The sequence below is a fragment of the Apodemus sylvaticus genome, chromosome 20 (genome assembly GCF_947179515.1).
Source record: "Apodemus sylvaticus chromosome 20, mApoSyl1.1, whole genome shotgun sequence".
Lineage (NCBI taxonomy): Eukaryota > Metazoa > Chordata > Mammalia > Rodentia > Muridae > Apodemus > Apodemus sylvaticus.
The window spans coordinates 46,462,196-46,488,590 of NC_067491.1; the positions used below are offsets into that span (position 1 = coordinate 46,462,196).

General features: G+C 40.1%; 1 protein-coding gene across 1 annotated transcript in view; it reads right to left on the reverse strand.

Moving 5' to 3' along the window:
- Positions 1 to 25,515, reverse strand: part of Slc5a8 (solute carrier family 5 member 8) — a 38,016-nt gene extending 12,501 nt beyond the window's left edge. Inside the window, exons 1-10 of the mRNA XM_052165690.1 lie at positions 25,165 to 25,515; positions 19,653 to 19,718; positions 17,435 to 17,486; positions 11,915 to 11,982; positions 10,800 to 10,954; positions 8,376 to 8,516; positions 6,924 to 7,053; positions 5,192 to 5,280; positions 3,586 to 3,698; positions 1,537 to 1,604 (exon numbers count right to left, since the gene is read on the reverse strand). Of these exons, the coding sequence (XP_052021650.1) occupies positions 1,537 to 1,604; positions 3,586 to 3,698; positions 5,192 to 5,280; positions 6,924 to 7,053; positions 8,376 to 8,516; positions 10,800 to 10,954; positions 11,915 to 11,982; positions 17,435 to 17,486; positions 19,653 to 19,718; positions 25,165 to 25,515 (1,233 nt within the window). The remainder of the gene's footprint in view (positions 1 to 1,536; positions 1,605 to 3,585; positions 3,699 to 5,191; positions 5,281 to 6,923; positions 7,054 to 8,375; positions 8,517 to 10,799; positions 10,955 to 11,914; positions 11,983 to 17,434; positions 17,487 to 19,652; positions 19,719 to 25,164) is intronic.
- Positions 25,516 to 26,395: the final 880 nt, after the last annotated feature.

Sequence of the window (26,395 nt, forward strand, 5' to 3'; positions counted from 1 at the left end):
TAAACTCAAAGTGGTGGCAAAAATGCAGGGTTCTTCTGACACTGTGTCAGAAAAAGCTGTTAAACAGAATGAGTGAGGTCCAAAACTTCACCTCATAATAGGAAAAGGTCAGGTTTCAGTCCAATTCACTCTTAAAAGCAAGAGCCAAGAAGACCTAAAAGACCTAAAACATTTCTTACTAATAGATCTCATTTACAAAACATTCTTTTGTGAGCATGTACAAACACACACACACACACACACACACACACACACACACACACGAGGGTGCATGCAAAAACCAGAAGTAAACACCGGATATTTCTTTCAAGTAGTCTCCGCCTGATTTTTGAGACAATGTCTCTCATTGAACTTGGAGCTTACCAATCCAACCAGACTAGGTGGGCAGTGAGCAGCCTGGGTCTGCCTCCCCAGGTCTGGATTACAGACACCCCTAGCTTTTCTATGTGGGTGCTAGAGACCTAAACTCAAGTCCTCATGCTTCTATAGTAAGTGTGTTGCCTACTGAACTTCTGCCCTAGAATCTTTGTACAACAGTACATTTTGAAAAAAGACAGTTATTACATTTTTTATTTAGTGTGTGTGTGAAAGTGTACATGTGTGAGCACATGTGTGTGAAAGTGTGTGCGTGTGTGTGAAAGTGTGCATGTGTGTGAAAGTATGTGTGTGTGTGTGAAGTGTGTGTGAAAGTGTGCATTTGTGTGTGTGCATGCATGTGCATGAGTGCATTTGTGTGTGGGGGGGGTGTGCGTGCATGCATGCATGCAAGTGTGTTACAGCCTGTGTCAAAATCTAAGAAAGACTTCTAAGAGGCAGGTCTCTCCTTTCACCATGTGGGAGAGCTAACTCAGCCATCATGCTTAGCAATCTGAGCCAGCGTGCTAGCTCCCTTTATATAACATCATTATCATGAAAGAATTATAAGAATGGAAAGTTGATTTGAAATTCTTGAGAGATGAGGAGGGTGGGGGTTGGGGGGAAGACAGAGAGATGTAGGTGAGTCTGTGAGGACAGCACGTAGAACCCTGGCAGAATCAATATCATTGATTGAGACACTTCTGTAAGGTATTGCTATGGAGTAAATGATGTATATAACCACCGTTACATACAATTGTTTTGCTTTCATATAAGTCTATGATTAACTCAACCTATACTTTTTCAAATATTTAAAATAAGGGTCTAGAGAGAAGGCTCAACAGATAGGAGTACTTACTACCCCCTTACAGAGGATCTAGTTTCAGTAGCCAATACCCACATCAGACACCTAGTCAAACTGCTTCTTAGTCCAGCTCCAGAGCTTCTGATGCCCTCTGGCCTCTGGGACACTGGCACACTGCCTACCTGCACGTGGTACACATACAGACAGGCAGGCATACATACACATAGACAAGTAAAAGGAGAAAATATGCTTTTAAACATATTTGGTCATCTTTGATCCTTGATGCACCCAAGGGTAGATATATAGAGAGTGTGAATGTGGTCGCATGAACATTTAAACTAATCATTTCTCGGTTCCGACATGGAGTTGGCTCTCACCTGTAACAAGGCTCCCATCAGCGAAGCCACAGCAGCCATCCCAATGCACAAAGCTCCGTACAGCACACCTACATGACAACACAAAAGGGGCAGTGTGCAAATGTAGACCCTGAGGATTACGGTCCTCAGGCAAAGGAGCACCACCTTTCAGTGGATAACACCATCGAGGTGAGAACACCTCATTAAAGTCAGCAAGACAAGGAAAGAGGCGTTTCCCTAGGAGACCAACAGGGTGCAAGGAAGACAAACAAAGCCCTTCTACTTAGCCTGGGGATTAGTCACAACAGTAGATTACATAAGAAAAGAATCCCTGGAATTAACTACAGGGGTTTTAAGACTTAGCAGCATTGTGTTTTACATTTAATCCGGCCATTTGTCTATAGAAGGAGGTGTGGGGAATTGGAGCCTTCTGACTTTGTTTGTGCTGGGATGTGGTAATCCATACCACTGGAGGCTTGGTTCTCTAGTCCTCTCATAAGCTCTGTCAGCATCCCCAAGCCTTTCCTGTTAAACTAGCAAAGAACGGTCACCATATCCATATCATATCATATCCATATCCATATTATATCCATATCATATCATATCATATCCATATTATATCCATATCCATATCATATTCCACCTTCAAGCTCGCTCTTTTCTCCAAACTGCTTTACTCAACAACCCTCCCCCCACCAACCTCTCACCCATCCCCCCTCCCCCCCAACCCCCACCCCTACACACACTGGATTGGTAAATGGTAGAGTTTCTTCTTTTCACATTCACTGCCTTCAATAGTTTCTTAAGTATGTGTTTTGGTTTTAAAATTAAGAAGTAGTACTCCCTTGAGCATTTTTTGAAAATCCATTTAGGGAAAAAAAAAATAACTGTAATCAACCAATATAATTTCCAGTGCTCAAAATGGAAAAAAAAAAAAAAGAAGAAGAAAGAAAGAAAAAAGAAAAACAACACACAAGAAACATCTTATCATGGAGTCAGTGTGCACCTTCTACTGTAGACACTGACTTTTTTGTCCCAGCAGTCACGCTTCTGTTAAGAATTATCTGATCCTGCCTGGGGCAGTGGTGGCTCACACCTTTAATCCCCAGCACTTGGGAGGCAGAGGCAGGCAGATTTGTGAGTTCAAGGCCAGCCTGGTCTACAGCCGGAGTTCCAGGACAGCCAGGGCTACACAGAAAAACCCTATCTGGAAAAAAACAACAACAACAAAAAAAAAAACAAACAACAACAAAAAAAAAAAACAAAAAAAAAAAAGAAGAAAAGAAAAGAATTGTCTGATCCTAACAGAAAGGAAAAGAAAAAGAAAAAGAAAAAAATAACAACACCTTTTTCCCCCAAAGTGTTCTTGTCTGCAATGATGTTTATAGGGTCCAATATAAATATAAATAGTATTGCTGGTGATTTAACTTAATTCCGCTCCATTTGCTACGATATGAATGGTCACCAGGATGGGTTTTGGTGTCCGTAATTAACACAAAGCCAAGTGAACTGCCATGTTATTGTCTAGGATGCTCTTGGCTACATAGGCCTCAGCGTAATGATAGCATAGAACTTTTCAAAATGAGTGAAAATTAGGCAGATATGATGCCACACACCTGTCACCTCAGCACTCAGGAGGATGAGGCAGGAGGCTCATGAGTTCAAAGCCAGGCTGGGCTGCATAGAAAGACCCTTCTTCAAACTGGAAGGAGACTGAGAGTCTTATCAATGTTTCTGATTATCACTAAGGACAAACAAACAGGATCCTTGCACACTGTTAGATTTTTTTTTTTCTTTTTTGAGACTAACCCCATTAAACTCCTGTCCCTTCTGCCTCAGCCTCCTGAGGGCCAGGGTTATAAATGTGCATCACTACTGTCATCTCAAAGGTTTGAATTAGTGACCATGTCTTCTTTGCAGAGAAAATCAGCCCCAAAGCATTGTGAACATGTGTACCTGGATAGGTATTCACACTAGGAGGTACTTATGATCCCTCAGAGGATAATTTCTAGAGTCTCCAAAACAAAGCCAACACTACTCTCAAATGGAATTGTGAAGAAAGAAACTCACTCATTCCTTGGGAAATCCAAGACAAAGACTTCTCTGAGAGAGACTTGAAGCGAGGTTTGATGAGATCTTCCACAGTAACTGCCGCTAAGGCATTGATGCTGGAGGACACTGTGCTATAAGAGAGGACAAAACCGTGATTCCTGATGTTAATTTTAATGATACTTTTAGCAAGAATGAAGAAGAAAGCACACTGACGCTTCTAAAATAGAAGTTCATGGGGCTGGAGAGATGGCTCAGTGTTTAAGAGTACTAGCCCCTCTTCCAAAGGACCTGGGTTTGATCCCCAGCACCTGCAGTAGCTCAGAACCATTTGTAATTCTAGTCTCAAGAAAAGCCCTCTCCAGAACTCAGAGGATGTTATATGCATGCAGTACACACACCACCATGTGTAGGCAAAAGACCCACACACACAAAATAATAAAATAATGTAAATAGATCCATATTCTTTCAGTTTTAATGATCATAGTACCCTCTTTCTGGGAGCTATTATCATTTCATGAATGAGTCAGGTAGCACATATAAACTTGACAATAAGAGACAAAGAATGAGTTAGCATTGCTTCTATTTCTCTGGTGGCCTTTGGTATCTCTAAAATGAATTTAAATGTATTCCTCAAATTGTCACATAACAACTTTAAAATATTGTTTCTGTGTGCATAAAAATAACTACTATAAATCCACAGCAACATATACCATATATCGCAATATTAATATCCTATACCCTTGTTAGCATATACTGTACACCTAGAAATAACAATTACCTACATCAAACATAAGAAGAAACTACAACAACGAAGTTCTATGGCGAGGCTCAATATTCTTTAGAAGATGTACAATATTCAACTTGCAATTGGAAGATTTGAGTCTGTTTACAGGGGACCATGATCTTGCCTCACATACAACGCATCCATGGTTAATACTCAGCAAATATTAAAGCTATCATCCAGTGATCATCACCACTGTGACCATGTTGGATATGTCATAGTGTGTTGTAAAGCAGAGACCTAGTCAACCTGATGACAGCAGGCGCTCCCTGATGTAGCTCCTGATGACAGCAGAAAAATTCCATAGGGAACCATCCAACAGAATGATACATGGAAGAGTTTGCCTATTTTACCTCTTAAAGTAGCCAATAAGAAAAGAAAGTTACTGGGACAATTGATCTTAATTGTCAACGTGATTGACTAGGCAAATGTCTAGAGGATTAGTAAAACACATCTCTGAACTTGTCTTGAGGGCATTTTCCAGGTCCAAATGAATGGATTAATAATACCTTGGAGTGTGCTATGACAGTGCTATTGAGGAATGGTGGATACATAGGAGGCAGAACCTGCTTAGATGAAGTGGTCACTGGGAGAATATCACTGGGGGTGCTATTTTGCTCTGGCCTCTTTCATGAAAAAGATCTTCCACTGCCTGCTTCCACCACCAGAATGTTTTGTCAAGATGCCTAGAGCCAGGTAAGCATGGATTGAACCCTCTTAAACCATAATCTAAAGTAAATAGTCCCTTCCTAGAGATTGTTTTCTCATAAATTGGCTCAAATAACAGTAAAATAAACATTAGGTCCTTACAGGAATGACATCATCATAGAATCAGTTTTATACCTTAATGTCCCACTGTAAGCACAGGCCACAAAAAGTCCGGGAACACCGGGGTAATTTCTCAAAATGTCCAGCACCAAATAAGGCATAAGCTGAAAAATTCCAAAATTCATACCCAAGTGTTAGTCACTTTTAAACAAAATCAATACATAGTCAATTTTTTTTTTTTGGTTTTGTTTTGTTTTTGAGACAGGGTTTCTCTGTTTAGCCCTGGCTATCCTGGACTCACTCTGTAGACTAGGCTGGCCTCGAACTCAGAAATCTGCCTGCCTCTGCCTCCCAAGTGCTGGGATTAAGGGCATGCACCACCACCGTCCAGCTACATAGTCAATTTTATATTCTCCCAAAAAGAAAGGGAAATAGTCTACACAATCCCAAATATATAAAATGAAATCAACATGCATTCATGAATTCTCAAAGAATAAATTTTAAAATTAATATAAAATAATTCTCTCATTTCCTAATCCCATAATCATATTCAGGCAGTTGCATTTACACCAATGTAAGTTTCACCCATCTTCATTCTGAGGCCCCAGAAGAACAAGCAGGTTTTAGAAATTAGCTTTTGCAGGAAGTCAGGCTCCTGGAGTCGGGATGTGCTAAGGTGAACTGGATGTACTGCAAGGTTATAAGAAAATACATGTAATAGAGGCTCCAGGAGCTCCAAGGGCAAAGTGCCTGGGTCTAAAGCCTGGTGCCAACTGCCCAGCTGCTAACCTAATTTCTCACTATAGCTTGGTTTCCTTATCTTCAAAAAAAAAAAAAAAAAAGTAATGCTACACTGCCTTGACATCTAATTGTGAAAAGTAAAAAAATAGACTTTAAGGCGTATTCCAAAGTATCTAGCCCATTGTAAGAACCTGATGAACTCTCACAGTAATTCTTTTAGTACCAATGTGACCTTGTGCTAATCAAAAACCCTCACTGAGCCTGGTCCCAGCACTTTGGAGGCAGAGGCAAGTAGGTCTCTGTGTGTTTGAGATCAGTCTGGTCTACACAGGGAGTTCCAGGACGGCCAGGGCTACATAGTGAGAACTTGCCTAGGAAAAACAAAAATAAAAAGCAACAACAAACACACACATTACTGAGATTCATTAAGTTATCTATAAAATTGGGATTACAGTGTTGTTGAACAGAAATTAAGCATGCTAAGACTCTTGACACAGAATCTCACAGCCCATGGTCTGGATGCAAACTCTGTTCTGCTCTCAGTCAGTTTCTGTATTTAAAACTGGAAGCTGAGGACTTAAAAGATCACTTCAAGTTAAAAGCACTGCTTATTCCTGCAGATGACCCAGAATCTGTTTCCAGCACCCACGTGGCAGCTCACAACCATCAGTAAGTAACTCTGAATCTAGACAATCTGTCTCCCACTTCTGATCTCTGGGAGCACCAGGCAACCACGTGATACACAGACATACATTCAGGCAAAACACACTCACAAACATAAAATAAAATAGGAAAAGAATGTAAAATTTTAAAGTAAATGAAAACCGGAAGATTCTTTATAAGTAAGTACTTTGACGATATTCACCAAGGTCAATGACACCATGTTTTATGCAGTTTCCATTAACCCAGTTAGCTATGCTTACTTCCAAAAATTTGGCTTGAAATTTCCCCAGGTCTTTTAGCAGTTTAGCTTAGATACAGAAACCTTCATATCTGCTCTTTGACAAGTGTTTTTGCTGAGTTATTATATCATCAGTGCACACGTGAGAAAGATGTGATTCCAAACCTGGTCAACTTCTGACACTTTCTTAGATGTCCAGGGATCACAGTCACGATATCTGGAGTACAGGGCAAGCCCACAGAACACGGAGCAGGTGAGGATCACCCAGAGGCCCACAAGGTTGACATAGAGAGACCTAAAGGAGAGAACACCAGCAAAAAAACAGTTATAATTTCCATCCCAAAAACTGTTACAAGGACAAGAGACCATGTCACGATTATAATGTAATAAATAAATGCACATATTATTTTGATTATCAAAAATGATTTTTATTCTACCTAAATTGTCTACTTTGTGTCAATCAACAATGTATCTATAAATCTTTCTGGTAGATGCTGTTTTTCAGTGAATATGTCTGCCTACTTGAAATCTACAGTCATCCATGGCTTTGTAATATTATCTAACCATTATAATGCACTGAGTCCTCTAACCATAAAATAAGGATTTCAATAGGTACCAGAGGAGTAATTTATTTATTTTATCTTAAAAAGTAGTTTAATTATAAGCTGCTAAACATGATCAGCATACACACACACACACATATGTATATATGTGTGTGTATATATATATACACACACACACACATATATATATATATATATATATATATATATATATATATATATATATATATATATATGAATTCACTAAAGTTCTTCCAATATAGTTTGTAAGACCACCCATCATTAAGGATGAGAAACCTGTATTCCCTGGACCAAGGTTTCTCCTCATACTATGTTCTCCCTCATTCATTCTCTATGCTCATATACCATTAGTTAAAGCAGAAAAAGAAATGAATAATTACATGTGTATGCCCCACGGAGGATTCTACCAAACTTCCCATGTCATAATAGATTTCTTGTACTCCTTTACAAGTTTAGATCTGAAGCTCAGTGAAACTAAGCAACTTGTACAATGGCGTCTAAGAAGCAGGTTGGAGTTGTTGGTGTTGTAACCCATGATTGAGGTCGACAATACAATGTGCACTGCTACATCTATTCTCCAGTAAACACTCTGTCATATTGTTTTGATGAGCTTACATTTCCCTACAGTGCCATCTCACTGTTCTGAGACTGCATATACTTTTCTAATCTTATATTGTTTCCTCATCATAAAAGCCATATGCAAAGTTGTTTTGTGGGGCTCAAAGCAATATAGTCAATCATTCAAAATTTTCTAACTTCAGACAGTTCTCAAGACATTTATTTGCTTGATGAGGGTGACTGTTTTTATAATAATTTATGGAAATATTTTCAAATATTTGATTTGAAAACATCTAGTACCACTTTGGGCTCTGTTACTGAACCACCCACCAGCCAGAGTTGGCCCTTTGTTGATCATTTATATTTGGACTTTCATGATACAAAGACTTAAAGTTGAATGAAAGTTGACTTACAGAAACATTCCCATAGTAACAATGGTAGTTATTAATGATTCATATACCAAAGTTTGGCTTACAGTTTTGCATGGAGTCTGCTTTTACAGGAAATATATCTCTGCACTTGCGACTGGTTGATACCATAGATGGTGGTCCAAGTAAATGTCCCTCCAATGATAATTGTCCAGAACGTGTGTCTTTGCAAAGGGTTAGGATTAAAGCTAAATGAAAAGAAAAAGGAAGCAAATACAAATTGTTCACAAGAGACTGAAGAAAGTTCTAGAACACTCACACAATATCCACCTACAGGCATACACAAAAATGTCCAAACTCATCGATCATGTTGAAATACAAACATTTCTAACTTAAATTCATTCAATTAAGTAAACAATGATAATTCCAGACATTAGGAGATCCTAGATGAAATTAGAAGTAAAATACTAATCACTTGAAGTATTAGACAAATGGTTCTCCCATAGTCTTAGGAAACTATTGTTAGGCAAATTGGCCATGCTGTGTTGGGAGGTAAGGGGAATTCATGGTGTACTATGTAAATAGATATCATACCAAAGTAAATACAACTTAGCACATTGTATGGACATAATTCTTAATCTAGCATATAGCTAAGCAAAATTAAGCTTAAGAGATCAATGTACTCTAAAGATATATACTTGTTAAAATTACCAAGTTATTATAATTATGCTTTCTTGGAATTCTATATAATAAGTTAAATGCTTACCATTTAAAACCACTTTATACTGGGCACACAAATTTAAAATACTATCATAAAGAGTTCCACTTCTGTTTGAAGTATCTCTCAACTCTTTTCAATGTGTCATTTTGGGGAGGGACCTTCACTTAAATACAACCCTGAATACTATAAAATTGAGGGTCTCTATTGCACAGCCTAGCATCTTACATCAAATTCCAAGAGCCTTGGTGCTCCTACTTTTCTCCTGTGGAGAGTTATCTACCACATTAACCAAGAGAAGTCAAAAGTCAAAAGGATCTAGTGAGCTATCTGAAGGGACAAAGACAGGATAGCATAATTCAAAGATTTTAGTTCTTTTCTTCATTTTCCTCAACCAGAAAAGACATTTTGCCAATTGTGCCCTCAACACTTTTCAGGATAATAGGAACATTCTTGAAGAAATCTACAACACAACAGGCCTTTCCATTATCACTTAGTGGTTAACAGTCTTCAAAGAGATGGCTATTAAAGTATCTGTTTTTATTTTGAAGGATCTTTCATTGATATATAAAGCCATGTGTATGTATCTTCTGCGTACATTGACAGTGACCCTGAAGAAAAATGCAGAAAATTGGTCTTATACTATATCCCCCCAGCCCCTCAGCCTGGGCATCTTGGAAGAGACTGAGTGTACTTATTTCTTCACAATCATTGGAGATTTCCAATGCCTCTGATCCATTTACACTCTCCAGATAAAAATCAATGTAACTTTATTGAGCAGAGGAGAATTATGTTTTCACAATTAACTAGTCTGAGTAAATATCCATTAAGAGTATCTTGTTCTGCCCTAGCCACAGATGGAACCATAGCCAAAGATATACCAACTGGAGACTCTTTAAGATTCAGATCTGAATCTTGAAGTAAAAGGAGAATCAAATATTGAAAACAGTTGAAGGTAATCCCCTGACATGTGTCCCTCCAAATGAATAGGTTGATGTGATTGTTTGCTGAAAAAAAGCATTTCTCAAAAGAAGAGGGCTATTTTTAAAACACACAAAAATGCCATCTGAGAGACAAATGAAATCATTCAAACGGATTTTCCTTTTTCCAGCTAGTGACTGCAGACTTCCAACCTCAGTAGGGTTACTTAGAGAGAAGAGAATATGGTTTAGGTAAAAAATGTAACTCTACCTTGAGCATGGTGCAAGAAGTTGACTCTATTGAACCAAAGGGAAGGTGTTTTCAGAATTCTCTTAAATTGTATGATAAGCTTTGGATGGATGATCTAGGTTTTCCATTGTTTAAACATGTTTATTCTGTGCCAGGCTACCCTTTGAAAGATGAACCATAACTTTTCTGGTCATTTTTAAAGGAATAATATATAGAGATATGTATATATGAAATAATATTTAACAATATGCTATTTTAATATGTAATATATTGCCAGAGTGATATCAAGAGAATTTCTCAGTGTCGGTTAAAATAAAGAATTATCCAAATGAAATTACTGTCTCTCAGTATTTGTCTCTTAAGGAACTTCCTCTGTTTACCATTTTTTCCTATCCACTTTCAACCTGTTCCAAGAAGGAGAAAGAACCATTATGATACCATATGATTCAATGATATCAGTATGCTTTACCCCTCAAAAAACTGGTATAAACTCCTGCATTTACCTGTCCAGTTTAATTTTACAGACCACACACATCATTACTAACTTATTGATTTTCCAATACAAACGTACTATTTCCACAAAACCATTTCTTTCAAAGAAACAAGAATTCACTCTGTTAGCCAGAAGGTAACAGGAACTTACTTCCAGAAGTTTAATCTTCCGCCATTAGAAGCATCACTTAAAATCGTATTGATGCCACCTTGTGTTATTGAGGCCTGTATAATCACGGATGCAAATCCAGCCACCATGATTCCAACTTGAAAAACATCTGTCCAGACAACTGCTTTAAGACCACCCTTTGAGGAGAAAGTATGTTAGGATTAATACTTCTGTAAGACGTGATGATATATCTGCCCCAATGTGAATGCACCATACAATAGAAGAAAATAATGAAACATGGAATTTGGTCAAGAAGTTCCCTTAAAGGAGATGGTCATGTTCAAAGAATCTTTATAGAGAAGAAGATATCTAACCCATTCCTCAAGCATAGACAGAGGCAAAGATGGAAGATCCTTCCAGGCCAAACAACAGCCAGCATAAAAGCAGAAGAGAATAAAGTTACACGTGCTGTATTGAATGTGGCCAGTCATATACTTTGGACGAAAGGGAGGTGGGCTACAGAGTGCTGGAAAGATAATTCAGGGTTAAGTTACAAATGTCATTGTGTGGCTAATACTCATTTGTACCCAAATAACTCTATCACTTGTTAAGATACTAAAATTGTCACATACTAGCCTCTGCCACAAGTATTATTTCTCTTCGGGCTCTATGACCTGGGTTTAAACAGGCTCTGAAAGGATATTGTTTCTTGGAAGATCAAGCAAATAAGAGGTTAATACACAGACTATCAAGGGCTGCATGAATTTGCATTGCTGTGAAGAACCTGCGTCCACAACAAAGCAGCATCATGTCTTGATGTCTGTAACCTAGTTCGTCACCCGTGTCTGTAGCTAAAAACCATTCTCCCAAGTCTCTGCGCTGAGGTATTAGACAAGCACATCTACAAGATTTTGAAAACTATAAAGAGGTATCAAGAGATTAAAAAACAGGGAACCTGTGAGGTGGCTCAGATGAAAAGGAAAATTTCATTTACAATTAGTATCTGAGGACCAAATGTTCCTTACAAAAAATGTTACACTGTAAGAAGCCCAGAAAGAAAGAGTAAGAATTAGCGGTCGCGCTGCAGCATGTGACTACTTGAAATTCCAGTTTTGTGAAGCAAGTAGAGTAGAAGGCAAAGGACACTCTCCACATACCAGTGTGCAGTAGAATGTGCAGACCACCCCTGTGGCCACCACTGCGCCCCAAAGATCAAATCCTGTAACTGTAGAAGAAAAGAGAACATGTATTCAATGGTGAAATGTGTATAACAAAAGCACTGCTCAAGAATTATCAGGGAGACACCTAACTCCATAGCTCCACTTGCTTAAGACTAGAATCACATCTAGCGATGCCCCTAAGACCAATGAAATGGAAAAAAAAAAAAAACACATTTGATAAGCTCAACAGATGTGCTACTTGCTTATATTCACAGATATCATATATAGATCCAACACTGCCTAAATGGGATTCATAGTAAATGATTTGTATTGTAATTAAGCTAAGAGACTGCTGGGCTCTATAATGTAGTTGATCAGACTGGCTGGGATCAAAGGGGATTTCCCACCCCTTCCCATTGGTTCGTATAAATATGCTGTCTGGCTGGACCTTGAAATATGTGTTTTAAGGTTAGACTTGAGGTACAAAAGTCTAGCATCTGCTACCAGCTTTCTAGGAAATGGAGGGATATATATACTTTAATAGATGGATAAGTAAAAGCTAACAGAAAAAGATAGTTACTTATAACATATAAAGGATAAACAAAACAAAAAAAAATGATAGAGCTATGTTAGATTTCTTCAAATGTGATTCTATTTATAGATCTGGCTTTGGAACTGTTATATATTCTACACAGATGGAAAGGGTGAAGTTAAGGGCTTCATGAAATTAAAAAGTAAAAACTGAGCAATACCCTTAGACATGCAATATTTTCCTTCAAAACTAGTAAGTACAGGGGTGGGGCAGACATCTGAGTTGTGGTTCCTATACAAGTTATTTTTCAGAGTAACCAAATAGTCAACCAAAGAAAATATATCTTTAGGTATGTTCTGCCTAATCAATGAAGAGGAAATTATAAAATAAGAATATAATGTGCAATAGCTCTAATAACCACTAAGCCCCAAACTTTTACTATTGCCTTTAAAAAACAGTTCCAAACTTTGACCTGCATTTGCAAAATTATGAACTCTCTAAGTACCATTGATAGGAAACACTGAGAACTTTGGAAATACTTAATGGTCCAATAGGGACACATTCAGTAAGCAGAAGACCCTGAGAGTCTTGACAGGACAAATAATGCAGTTTCTTTAATAAATAAACAGAAATATAAAGTGAAAAAGGATGGAAGCTAGAAACTAGAAGAGACCCTTCCAAGAATTACAAACTGCATCTAGTAAACACAAGACGGCAGAAATGAACAACTCAATAGTTGATGTGTAACTTTAAACATTCTTAGTGATTAGTAAAGCACACTTTAAAACCTCAGGATGGCTGAGAAGCATCTTTAAAAAATGTTCAACATCATTAGTCATTAGGGAAATGCAAATCAAAACAACCCTGAGATTTCACCTCACACCAGTCAGAATGGACAAGATCAAAAACTCAGGAGAAAACAGGTGCTGATGAGGATGTAGAGAAAAAGGAACACTCCTCCACTGCTGGTGGGGTTGCAAATTGGTATAACCACTCTGGAAGTCAGTCTGGTGCTTCCTCAGAAAACTGGGCTTGTCACTTCCGGAACACCCTGCTATACCACTCCTGGGCTTATACCCAGAGGATTCCCCAGCATGCAATAAGGACACATGCTCCACTATGTTCATAGCAGCCCTATTTATAATAGCCAGAAGCTGGAAAGAACCCAGGTGTCCCTCAACAGAGGAATGGATACAAAAAAATGTGGTATATATACACAATGGAGTACTATTCAGCCATTAGAAACAATGAATTCATGAAGTTCTTAGACAAATGGATGGAGCTGGAGAACATCATACTAAGTGAGGTAACCCAGTCTCAAAAGATCAATCATGGTATGCACTCACTGATAAGTGGATATTAGCCTAGAAACTTGGATTACCCAAGTCATAATCCACATATTAAATGATGTCCAAAAAGAACGGAGGAGTGGCCCCTGGTTCTGGAAAGGCTCAGTGTAGTAGTATAGGGCAATACCAGAACAGGGAAGTGGGAAGGGGTGGATGGGGGAACAGAGGGAGGGAAGAGGGCTTATGGGACTTTCGGGGAGTGGAGAGCCAGGAAAGGGGAAATCATTTGAAATGTAAATTAAAAATATATTGAATAAAATAAATAAATATGAAAAAGAAGAAGAAGAAGAAGAAGAAGAAGAAGAAGAAGAAGAAGAAGAAGAAGAAGAAGAAGAAGAAGAAGAAGAAGAAGAAGAAAAAGAATCTACCCTATTCCAAAAACAGAAAGAGGAAAGTCTGTTGGAAACTGACCTCCAGCCAGGAGGTTCTCCACAGGGAAAGGGCAGGCAAAAGCTGCATCTAAAAAACAAGCCATTCGGCCCTGGTGAATAGAGACCCTGGGTCCTACACAGACTAAACTCCACAGCCTGGAAAGCCTCCAATAACAACAGTTCTAGAGGCTGTTGAGGAAGCAACTTTTGTGAGGAATGCCTCAGAGGGCTACACTGGGGCGCCCTCTCAAGAGGAAAACTGCTGTTTAAAACTTGGCCGCTCAGGGAATGATCACCAGTCAGGGAGCATGAAGTAAAACATGACTCTAGGCTCTCCATTTCAAGTCACCCGACTCAAGAAAACAGATGATAACAATGGTTCAATGCACCATTCCCCCTATGTTAATCTTTGAAGTTTTTCTATAACAAAGGAAAACAAAATCTAAAAATACAATTCTCTGAACTTAAGTCCCAGTTCTGAAGTTTTACAAGAGCATCTATTGTTCAGAAAATACTGTGTCTACTCTCTTAGGTACAACAAACAACGAGTTGGTATTCCGGTCATCCAAACACAATCCCTCTGGCTCTAATTACCTAGAAGGTGGCTCTGGACTTTTCCAGAGAGAGAAGACAAAATCCTTGATTTCATCAGACGTCCATGCTTAGATTATTCCAAGAGCTGTGTTTCAAAACCCTAACGCCTTGAATTACAGTTAAAGGCAATAGATGATGTCTCAAGTTTATAACTCATTTCCTAACTATGAAGTAAGAAGGCATTTCCACTTGTGGTGATGTGGACATGAGTCTTGCCTCACACGCAGACGGCAAGAGGACGTTACAGGATGTTCCCTGAAACGATACTCTCACACCTAACAGTTGCTATCACTCCTGTCATGAAATCAGGAAGATAGAGCACGGGAGTTAGTAGGCCTTCCCACATCACACTTACTTCAGGAATTGCATCACCCTTTAACCATCACAAATACCACTTACCTCGTTTACGAGGAAGTTTTAAAGATAAACTCACTTCTAACTGATAAGTAGTCAAAGGGCACAGAGTTTTCCCATAGTTCTTTTCAAAGCAATGGCTAGCCAAAACTGCTTCAATACACAGTTTTCACTGCTTTTATACAAATCTAAAGTGGTAGTTTATTGATTGGTACCTTCATGGGTTTTTATGAACACAGTAGCCACTAGGAGCAACCTCCTATGTCAAATCACACAGCTACTGTCTATCTCAATGTGGACTCTAATAAAAGTCGAGGAAGAAAAGCCAGACTTCATCATGAATCTGAGCAGAAAACAGAAGCTTCTTGGGGTCTGTGCTGGTTATGTTTTTGTAAACTTGACAACTGGTAGGTTAGAATCATCTGGGGAGTGGAAACCTCAGTCGAGAAAATGTCTTCATCAGATTAGCCTATAAGGGCATTTCTTAATTAATTAATGATTGATATAGGGGGCCACAGGCCACAGGGGGTAGCCCTGGGTTGCATAAAAATAAGATCAACAAGATGACACTGAGAAGCATCTGCATGGTGGAGGATACCATCGTTCTGACAAGGTGGTAGCCTACAGAATGGAAAAACATTCTTACCCACTACACATCTGTTAGAGGGCTAACATCCGAACTATGTAAAGGGCTCAAATAAAAACTAGCCATCAAGAAAGCAATCCAATTTAAAAATGGAATATAGATCTAAACAAATAATTCTCAATAAGGGAATCTCAAATGTCTGAGAAACACTTCCAAAGAAATGTTCAACATCCTTAGCCATCAGAAATATGCAAATGAAAACTACTTCGAGATTTCATCTTACATCTGTCAGAATGGCTAAGCCTGTCACTGACCAAGTGACAGCTCATGTTGGCGAGGATATAGAGCAAGGGGAACACTCATCCACTGCTGGTGGGAGTGTAAACTTGAACAGCCACTATGGAAATCAGTGTGGAAATCCCTCAGGAAGATAGAAATGGATCTATCTCAAGATCTAGCGATACCATTCTTAGGCACATATCCAAACGATGTTGTGTCAACCTATCACAGAGACACTTGTTAAACCATGTTCCTTGTTGTTCTGTTTCTAATAGCCAGGAAGTGGAAACAATCTAGAAGTTCCTCAACTGAAGAAAAGATAAAGATATAGTATGGCTTCCAGTTTAGTGTTTTCCTGGTATTCCTGAGTGTGTGGATGAGTGGGTCTCTAATTCATGTGCCTGCCCTTGGGCTCTTTTCCTGTTGGTTTGTCTTGTCCAACTTCTATATGGTAAGTTTTTGTTTTATGCTATTATATTTTATTTTGTTAAACTTTATTATTATCTCTTATAAGCCTGTTTGTTTCCTAATGAGAGACAGAGAGAGTAACTGAGTAAGAGGGTAGGTAGGTGGAACTAGGACAAGTAAATGGAGAGGAAACCGTAATCAGGATAGACTATGTGAGGAAAGAATCTACAAAAGGGGAGAAAACAAACATGTCAGTGGTTGCCTAGAGCCAGGGGAGGATTAATTGTACAGAGGCCGGAGAGAAAGCATCGGTGTGATATCTCAATTGTGATCATTGGTTACAGCAGTTAGTATCTGCCCATCTTCCTTGACTTTGGTATTGACGTTGGCACATTCGATTACATAAAAATTAATCCCCAATAAGGTAAAATTAAAATAAAAGATGAAGTAGGCTTTTCTAAGAGAAGAAAAAAATCATCATCATCATCAACATCATCATCATCAAACACGCAGCAAACCTGTAAGCAGCACCCTTCCATAGCCTCAGTTTCACTTCCTGCCTCCAGGTTCCCGCCTTGGGTTCCTGCCTTGACTACACTTCACAATGAGTTAGTTGTGAGCTATAACCTAAAAGAAACCCTCTTCTCCCCAAGTTGTTTTTGGTCATGGTACTTGCAGAAGCGAGTGCAGGGATGGACTCCAGATAATAATAGAAAAGGAGGGAGTCCAGTCATTCAGACTACAGTAGGGGACAGGGTGTGAGGAAGCTGAGAATGGCTGGCAGATAGACAATATCGAAGCAATTACCCCTACCCCAGCAAGGTCTAGGTCTGTCCTATTAGACCACAGACACTTTGGAATTATCCGATCAAACCTCAAAGAAGCCAGTATAGACTAAGCAAGCCCACCCACTACCTCATAAAGCCCCGAACGATGGACGACTGGAAGTCTTTCCATCTGTCTATCTCCCCGAGGAGAGTGAATAAAGTATAGCAAAAATGAACCAGCCACTGTAGCTTCATGATTGTCCCCCTTTAAACGTACCTTGATTCAAAGCGAGAGCAGGGGCATAAATCACAATCCCAGTGTACAGAATCTGGGGGAAGGAGGAGACAATGACAACATGAAGTATAAATTAATGAATTCCAAACACAAATTATAAAATCAGTTACGAATTGACCCATTTCAATATAATTAAATGTGCTATTATAGCTTGGAATATTTAAATAAAATTGGTTTTTTTCTGTCTACAGTGTGTCTAAAACACCACAAAAATCTTTTATGAAGACTTTTTGTAAAAGTGTAAAAGTGGGATGATTAGTACAAAAATATGTTCATTGATCCACCAACTCAAGTGTAAGCTCAATTTTCATAGATTTAAAATACATAAAGACAAAGAAACGATGACAGGTTGGTCCCACAATTATATGCCTTCAAATATCTCTAGCTACCATCTTCTTTTTTTCTACCGCTGTGGATGGAATCCAGGGTCTTATGGAAACACCATAAGCAGTCTACAGCTAAGCTACACACCAACCATTCAAGTGATTTTTTTTTTCAAAGTAAAAATTTTTTGAAAACTGGCTTTTAAACTCATTAGGCAGAAGTGTAAATTTGTTTCGGGGCCAGCCTGGTCTACAGAGGAAATGCAGGACAGCCAGGGCTCTGTTACGCAAAGAACTGCTGTCTTGTAAAAACAAACAAACAAAACACACAAAAAACAAAAGTGTAAATTCGCACATCAAAGATTATAATCCATCACTTTATATAATCACTCTCCACTCATGTATTCAATAAATATGTATTAGCCTTGAAGACAATTGTTAAGACAAAGTATCTGTTTCTCAAAATAGCATTTTCGTTGCATTTCACCCTTCAACTATATTCTATAGCTGGTAGTTCCAAGTAACATTATAAAATGTTATAAACATTATAAACTTATATGCTAGTTGAACATTTAATTATCCTACATAGAAGCAAATCCTTTGAATAGGAAGTGTTATCGCTTTCCTCCTTTGAAAAGAAATGGCCATTATTCTGTCCATGTTGAAGATCTGAAATGTGACACACTGTCTTCCTAACAGCTGTCTCCATTTCTTCTTGGTCATGGAGGCATCTTTAGCAGGAACAAGTCCTACATGCTAGCAACTAGCCCTAGATTATCAGAGTCTCCACCTGCCTTTTCACACTGCAGGTGCTAAGACCTGAGGAAATGCACAAAGACATAAAACAAAGCCAGGATAAACAGTGGCAAAGGGCAATCTGTCTCACATCTCTCTGGAGCAAGCGTTTAAGTGACTGTTGACTGGAGATCTGCAAACTGTAGATCTCCCTTACCAAATCTTGACCTAAAATTCTCAGCTGCAGCGGGAGAGATATAATGCCCTGATAAGAAGGATCGTGGAAACCCTCCAGCAGCCTACTAAGGGACAAGAGGCATTGAGCAGTGACTCACACCTTTACTTGGCAAACCTTTGCTTTACATTTGTGTTCGTCATCAATTATGTCTGTCTGCATTTGCATATTCTTGAATGGCTAGATGGTGTGTTTGTCTTTGAGATCTCTCTTGAAGCTCAGAATTCTCCTTTACACTAAGCGTGCTGCTCCAAATGCAGCACGCTCAAGTTTTTAAAGAATGCTGATCCATTTTTGAAGTACGCTTTCACACAAAATTCTTCCCTAAAGTCTTCCCGTCAGGTTTATGTCTATTACATAATCAGTTGAAGAAAGACTGAGAAATCTACACCTTGTTTCCCTTGTATGAGAATCTCTCCGGTCAGCCAACATAGCTCCCTCAAATATTATTTTAAATAATGCACTCACTGTAGGCTTGTTAGAAAGGGTATTTTCCTAAGGCTCTATGTCTATTGTTTGACCAATACAGTATTTAAATTCACTTAAACCGTGGCTACAATCTGGATGTAAAATGAATAAAAGAAAATGTTATTGAAAACAATTGTTCTACTCCAGCTTGAGGTCAAAGTCACTTCACTCAATAAATAGCAATGACTATTTTTAAAAAGTTCACTTAAACCATTGTTTTTCAAGAACCTAACATCTTCACTGAAACACAGTTTAAGGGTCTTTAGGTTTCATTCTTCATGAGGATGAATGTGCTTGTGTTTTTGTATTTTGTTTTTCATTTCCTTGTAGTGTTGTCATCTCCTCTTTACCTTCCATGTATTTCCCAAACAAGGCTCACCTGAAGATAAAAACATTTTTGATAGCAAAGGAGAAAGTAAATTAACAGAGAGGCACTTACTGTCTGAACGATGAAGAGGATTGTGCCACAGAGACGAATGAATCGATTAAATCGAAGTTCCAAATACTGTTGAGAGAGAGAGAGAGAGAGAGAGAGATTAAATCGGCTCGAGAAATGAAGGGTGAGACATTTAAGGAACTTCGTAACTTATTTGCATTCTGTGTTTTTATTTTACTAAAATGATTTTTACTTATATAGCGCAAAATTGATGCTTTAGACTACCACTCAACGACTTTAATATGCACAAAGCTTCCCATAATCCTCTTGCACAATCATCTCATGAAAACTCCTTTGTGCTGCCCCTGTCAATCACCAGTCTATTGCTTCTTCTTTCCTCTTAGTAACCACTCTCTGTTTCTTTTGATTTGGTTGAAAGATCAGCCTTTTTCTATTTCACAGAGTGGAAATCTACATCAGCTACCCTGCCTCTTCTGAACAAAAGGAAATCATGTAACCCCAAGACAGCCAATCACCTTCTCCTCTGCTAAACTGGGGAGGGACTTGATTGGCACAGCGTGATCCTGACAGGAAGAACTGCAGGAGCTATTTACTCTGCCTCTCATGCTGTTCTATGAGCTACCTTCAAACTCCATGCTCTGTAATCCTTAGTGCGCCAGTGTGTGCATGTGTGTGTGTACATTGTGTATGTATGCATGTATATGCATGAATGTATTCTGTGTAAGTGTGTATATGTGTATAAATGTGTGTATGTGTGCATGTATAAGTATGTATATGTATTGTGAGATCATGTGTGTGTGTAAGTGTATTGTGTAAATATATGTGTATTATGTGTATGTGAGTGTGTGTATGAGAGTGTGTGTATGTGTGTGTGAGGTTTAACCTACATCATTGAGGTCAGGTTTTCGGTGTTGCTTTGTCTCATTTTGTTCTATCTCGGAGACAAGGTCTGCCTATAAAGACCAGGCTCTTTGTCTTCTGATCCTTCTGCACTTTCTTTCCAAGTGAATTTACATATATATGCCACCATTTACATATATATGCCACCATTTCTGGCAACCCAGGTCAGTTTGTTGGTTTGGGTTTTGCTTTTGGTTTTGAAATAGGATTTCATTAAGCAGTCCAGCCTGGCCTCAGTTTCCCAACCATCTGCCTCAGTCTCTTGAGAGTCAGGTTATCTTCTATTTAGAGCCAAGACCCTTTCAATCTTTACAACTCTCCTTGGAATCTACTATAGCTTATAATATGCTCTGTTTAGTTCCTGTGTTGTATAGTATATAATGATATATTACAGTTAGAATCAGAATTTCTGAACTGAAGGACAAGGTATTATTAACTTGAGTATTAGTAGTACATATAGAAAGAAGTTAATAGCTAGGAGTCTTGCTGTACAATAGGAGAGACAGAACTAACAGGAGGAGGAGATGCAGAAGAAGGAGGAGGAATTGGCATTAGCTAATCATCAAATGGAAAAACATGGGTATTTTCACTGCATACTCACAACTAATGCATCTGGCATAATTGGTCGCTCTGTGAGGCAGGCACTCTGTTAGAGATGAGGCTGCTAGTACTCAGAGAGGACCAAGACGATAATCTATTTTTAGGGACATGACATAAACTTATAGACTTTGATGCACAGAATCTGTGCTTATAACCACATAAATAAATAGAAAATAATCTGACCGTGAACGTAAGACTCATTAAATACACAGTGCCACAGACAAATAAGACCTTCATTTGTCACTGATGGGTGACAAATTCCCAACACAGTGCAAGGCATTGACTGCAGCAGAACTGCAGCCCCTGAGCAGTCCCAGGCCTGACTCGTGAGCTTGAGGCCACCACTCTCTCTGTCTCAGCTTCCTTGTGTTTAAAATGAGGATCCCAGGAGCAATTCTTTCTCTTTGAATTTGCAAAGGAAGGTATCCAACGTTATAAATAAATCAGAGCCACCTTGTCTAGTGTATTTAACCTTATTACTAGCCTCTATGTTTTGTGCTTCTCTTATATATTTTATCAATAAATTTTGTACTTTGGCAAAAAAATAAAATAGATAGATAAGAAGATGTAAACTTTTAAAGTTTAGCTGATAAGGATAATGGAGTTGATAGCCAAGGACCTTGTGGATCATGTCTATCAAAATCATGTAAGGCTACTTTGGAAAGTGGAGACATTTCTGAAAACTGGAGATAGTGGCATTAGTTTGGAAGAATTCTTAAGTAAATCTGCACTACATATAAGTGCACATGACAGGGCTGGAGAGATGGCTCAGTGGTTAAGAGCAGTGACTGCTCTTCCAAAGGTCCTGAGTTCAAATCCCAGCAACCACATGGTGACTCACAACCATCCATAATGAGATCTGATGCCCTCTTCTGGTGTATCTGAAGACAGCTACAATGTGCTTACCTCTAATAGATACATAAATATTTTAAAAAAAAGTGCACATGAATAGATAGAGAAGTCTTTTGTAGCTCTGGCTATCCTTGAACTCACACTTTAACCCAGGGTAGCCTGAGACTCACAGAGATCCACCTTCCTTTGCTTCACAAGTGCTTGGATTATAGGCATGCCCATCTAGATTTTTGCCTTTTCTAGATCCATGTATCCAGTTGCTGGAGACTACACAAAGCTTAAGAGACCATGGCAGAAAAAAGAAAATATAACAAATTAAACCAAATAACTTGACACTTGTTACATATATTATTGTTCCAAAGATCAACTGACCAATATGTTTCTATTCACACAAAGTCAACTGAAGACAGAAACAGAAAGCCATGGCTCCTTTTCTAGACTTCAGAGGAAATATGTAAGGACCTAAGCAGAATCCCTGGTCCTGTTGCAGTAGGCTTAGAGAACAGATCTAGAGTTTACAAACAACACTACGGAATAATAGATACCTACAGTGAATAGAGATCTTTCATAGACCTTTCATAGTCCTCGGAATTCAGATTAACTTAGAGATGTGAAGGTTTCAATTGATATACATAATAAAGTAACTAAAATAGAACCTGGGAGATCCCAAAGAAATTATTAATTGCCCTGGATTCTTGCAATAGACTTCCTGCCAATCTGTGAGTCTGGACATTGTTAAATGCCTATCATCTATATTTTGACAGCAATGATAAAGTAAAAATGTTGTAGTCAACCAAATTGGGCTATAGAAATAGAAATGTAGAAATAATTCATATTTGGGCACAAATGTGTAGGTGGCCATTAATTACTCAATGTTAGGCAGCATGTCTGTAAAGGTGTCCTCAACACAGAACCACAAGGCCTTCCCCCCCAGGCATCCTCTGCCATGACTAATTAACAGAGACACAGCAAGCTTCCTTCTCCGTGACTACCTGATGGACATGTGCAGCGTGATTATAAGTTCAAAGGTCCTGTGTGACTTCCTCGGGTCTCTCCGAAATGCTTAGGGTATAACCAGCTCACTAGAGCCTTCGGAAGCAATCAGTAAGTTCCTTGGCATGGATTCTTGTTCCTTCTCCACTCTGCCTTAACTTACTGTGAGTCTGTAAGCACACCCTTACACAAACGTGTGCTATATTGAGTTAGATAATATGTATAAAACATGCAGCCCGGTGCCTGGCATGAATTATAAACATTCAGTAAACATTAGCTTGCTTGCTTTTTTTTTTTTTTTTTTTTTTTTTTTTTTTGCCATTTTTAGCCAGAATCCTTGCTAACTTAACTTCCGTCACTAGAAACCCAGAAGTCCCTTTCTGGTTGAGTTAATGTTACAGCCCCGAAGAGGCATGGGTCAGTGGCTCTGAGAGCTGTGTTCTGGCAGGGCTGGAGTCCTCTGACCAGGTTATTCAGGCCATTTTCTAAGTTTTGGACTTGGTTAGCTACAGGTCAGAGCTCACAGACTTCAGTGCCTCCATAGCCCACCAGGTTACACATGTGAGCGGCAGGACCCAGGAGTTCACATCTTAAGATGCTCGGATAGTTCTCGCCCCCACTAAGAAATACATTCTGTCACATAATGCACTGGTCATGGGCCCCTTCCTTGCCGCCCATCTTCCATGCACTTTTTATAAAGACATGTAGGTAGGTAAGGATTTCTCCACCATAAGAAGCATGCGCAAAAAGCCTCAGGATAGGCTTTAGCCAAGCAAGATCAGTGACAGTTGCCAGAGGTAGGGCAGCCACGGGAAATGCGAGCGCAAAATCACCAGCCTTCAAAGGGCACTTGAGATTTCGTCTGCTGTTCCTCACTGGTGAATTCTTACATTAATAATTTCTTAAACAAAAACAACCAGAGCTGATTATGAAGGTTTTGAAAAACAACATAAGACAGCAGCGAGAACTGAATCTGGCCTGGGACAGCTAGTTGGTCACCTCCCTTTCCCAAAGAGAAATCTTCTTCTCACACCTAGGGTGAAGATGGAGAAGTTTCCGTAAACACAGTGACCACAGTTAGAAGGCAATTCAGCCTTGGACATGCCCAGACTTGGATGGCATCTGTAGAACACAGACAAGGTTTGCCACCAACACTTGCCATGCCAATGAGACAGGTGCCCAGCACAGACTGAACCAGCCTCGCTGTGAAACCACCTTCCAGGGAAATGGACAGAGAGGCTGTGAGCTGAGGTGCCTCGATCCCTGGTTGGTAGCCTAGTGCTGTGGGAACTTGTCTGTGAAGCTTGCAGGTCAAGGTCTGAGTGAAGGGCATCCCTGGAGAGGCTGAACTTTGTTTTTTCCTTTCTTTCCTTTCCTTTCTTTTTTTCTTTTTTTACAGAGGCACGGGCACACACATCTTTGACATCTCTTTAAGTGGAACCAAACCAAACACTCTTCATCCTCCAAAAGCCTTGTCCCAAGAACAGCTTTTAAAATGGACATCCAGAGGAACACGGCAACAGACGAAATGTGGGTCTCCCGCCATGACCTGTTTAAGAACCTTGCTGCGTCGTTTTTTTGTTTTTGTTTTTTTTCTAGTCATCTCAGGCTAACTTCCACCACAGTAATTGTATTCAGCTCTTACCCAGCATACACTCTGTGCTAGGCTCTATGCTAAAAGGAGCACCTCTATCAGCGCATTTAATTCTCTCCACAATGGATGAAGTTGCCAGGACTATTTTCTTCTTGAGAAGAAGATTATCAGTACAAAAGGTTAAGTAAATGGCCCAAGGTCATTCACAAGTGGTGGAATCTGGTTTCAAGGCAAGCTCTGGAACAAGAGCTACCTCCTGACCACTAAGGTGGACAAAATCTTGCGATGGGGAGAGAGAGAGAGAGAGAGAGAGAGAGAGAGAGAGAGAGAGAGAGAGACTCACTTAACGCTTCATAAAGGCAGGAAAGACCCTAGGGAATACTTGTCCATTCTACTTGGTTTGCTTTGGAGCCAAGCTCAAAAAAAAATCCTATTTCCCTTAGAAGCCTTATAGGTTTCTTCTGTGGCGCACGGGGTGGAGGTGGGAAAATGCGAGATGCACCCACAAGGAGAAATTTCCATATGGCAGAAACTGCTTGCCCCCAGCAAGTCCCTTCTAGAGCCTGAAAATGCAAGCCAGCCACCCCTCTCCCAGACCCCGACCTGACCTCTCACCTCGTAGGTGCTGGTGATCCCCAGCCTATAGAACACAGGAAGGAAGACCTCCGCACTGATCACCACTACAAAAAAGTAGGTGATGCCAAAGATGCTGAATATCGCCCCAAAGCGGTAGACCTCGGCGGGGGTGCCCAGGACAGTGACAGCGGACATGAAGCTGGCAGTGAGGGACAGAGCCACAGGCACAGCGGTCATACTGCGGCCACCCATCAGAAAGTCCTTGGAGGTCTGCTGGCCGCCCCCCGCGAAGGCGTAATAGATGCCGATGGCCGCTGAGATAAGCAGCATGCCTGCAAACACCACGTAGTCCCACACCACGAAGCTGCCGATGTCCCGCGACGCGTCCATGGTCCCCCCTGCGCCCAGAGTGCACAGAGGTGGCAGGCACAGCACAGGTGGTTTTAGCCTCGGGCCAGCGCTTGCCTTTTTCTCCCTGTTGAGGCAGGTGTAGCGTCCCGCAGAGATCAGGTACGACCTGCAGGTTTGGATCCTCGACGAAGAAGGAGCCTAAATACCTGCTGCCAATCGCCCGATCGGGGAGACCCCCCTGTCGCCAGCTGCGCAGCTGCGACACTCTGGGACCTGGAGAAGTCGCGCCGCAGCAGCGCTGATCGCTCACCAGGTGTGGCCCCGGGTGGCCCCGGACTGCGACTGCCTCGGCACCAGCGACTCTGGGGCGGGGGAGAATTGGAACCTCCCGCCGCGTCCAGCGAATCCACAGCGCGCGCTCTGCGCAAGTTTTATTAAGTGACAGCGGCGGGGACGCAACATTTAAACAGGCAGGTGATGGGTGTGTGTTTGGGACGGTGGGGGCGGATCGAAGGGCAGTTGCCTCGCTTTCCAGTTCACAGCCCAGGTCCTCGCTTGAAGGTGCGCTTAGAGTTTGGGGCTCATCATCACTTGACAGATTAATGGGTGACAGGAGTGACAATTGCGGTAACTGAGATCATAGTGGTTAGACGGGTGAGCAACTATAAAGGAACCGAAGAAGGCTGTGCTGTGGGTTGCTTGCGTTTTCACTCAAACATTTCTGATCCCTTGTAGCCTATTTAATCCCCTTCTATAGCCTGTAGTAGCAATGACAGGTGCTATTCTCTAATGAGATAAGGTTTAAAAAAAAGAAGTAACTAATGCCTTTTGCACTAGCAAGCACGATTCTTACAATTACCCTTAAGTTAGGAATTATCTCTATTTTTCTAAGAAGGAAAGTGTTTCAGGGAGGTGAAGT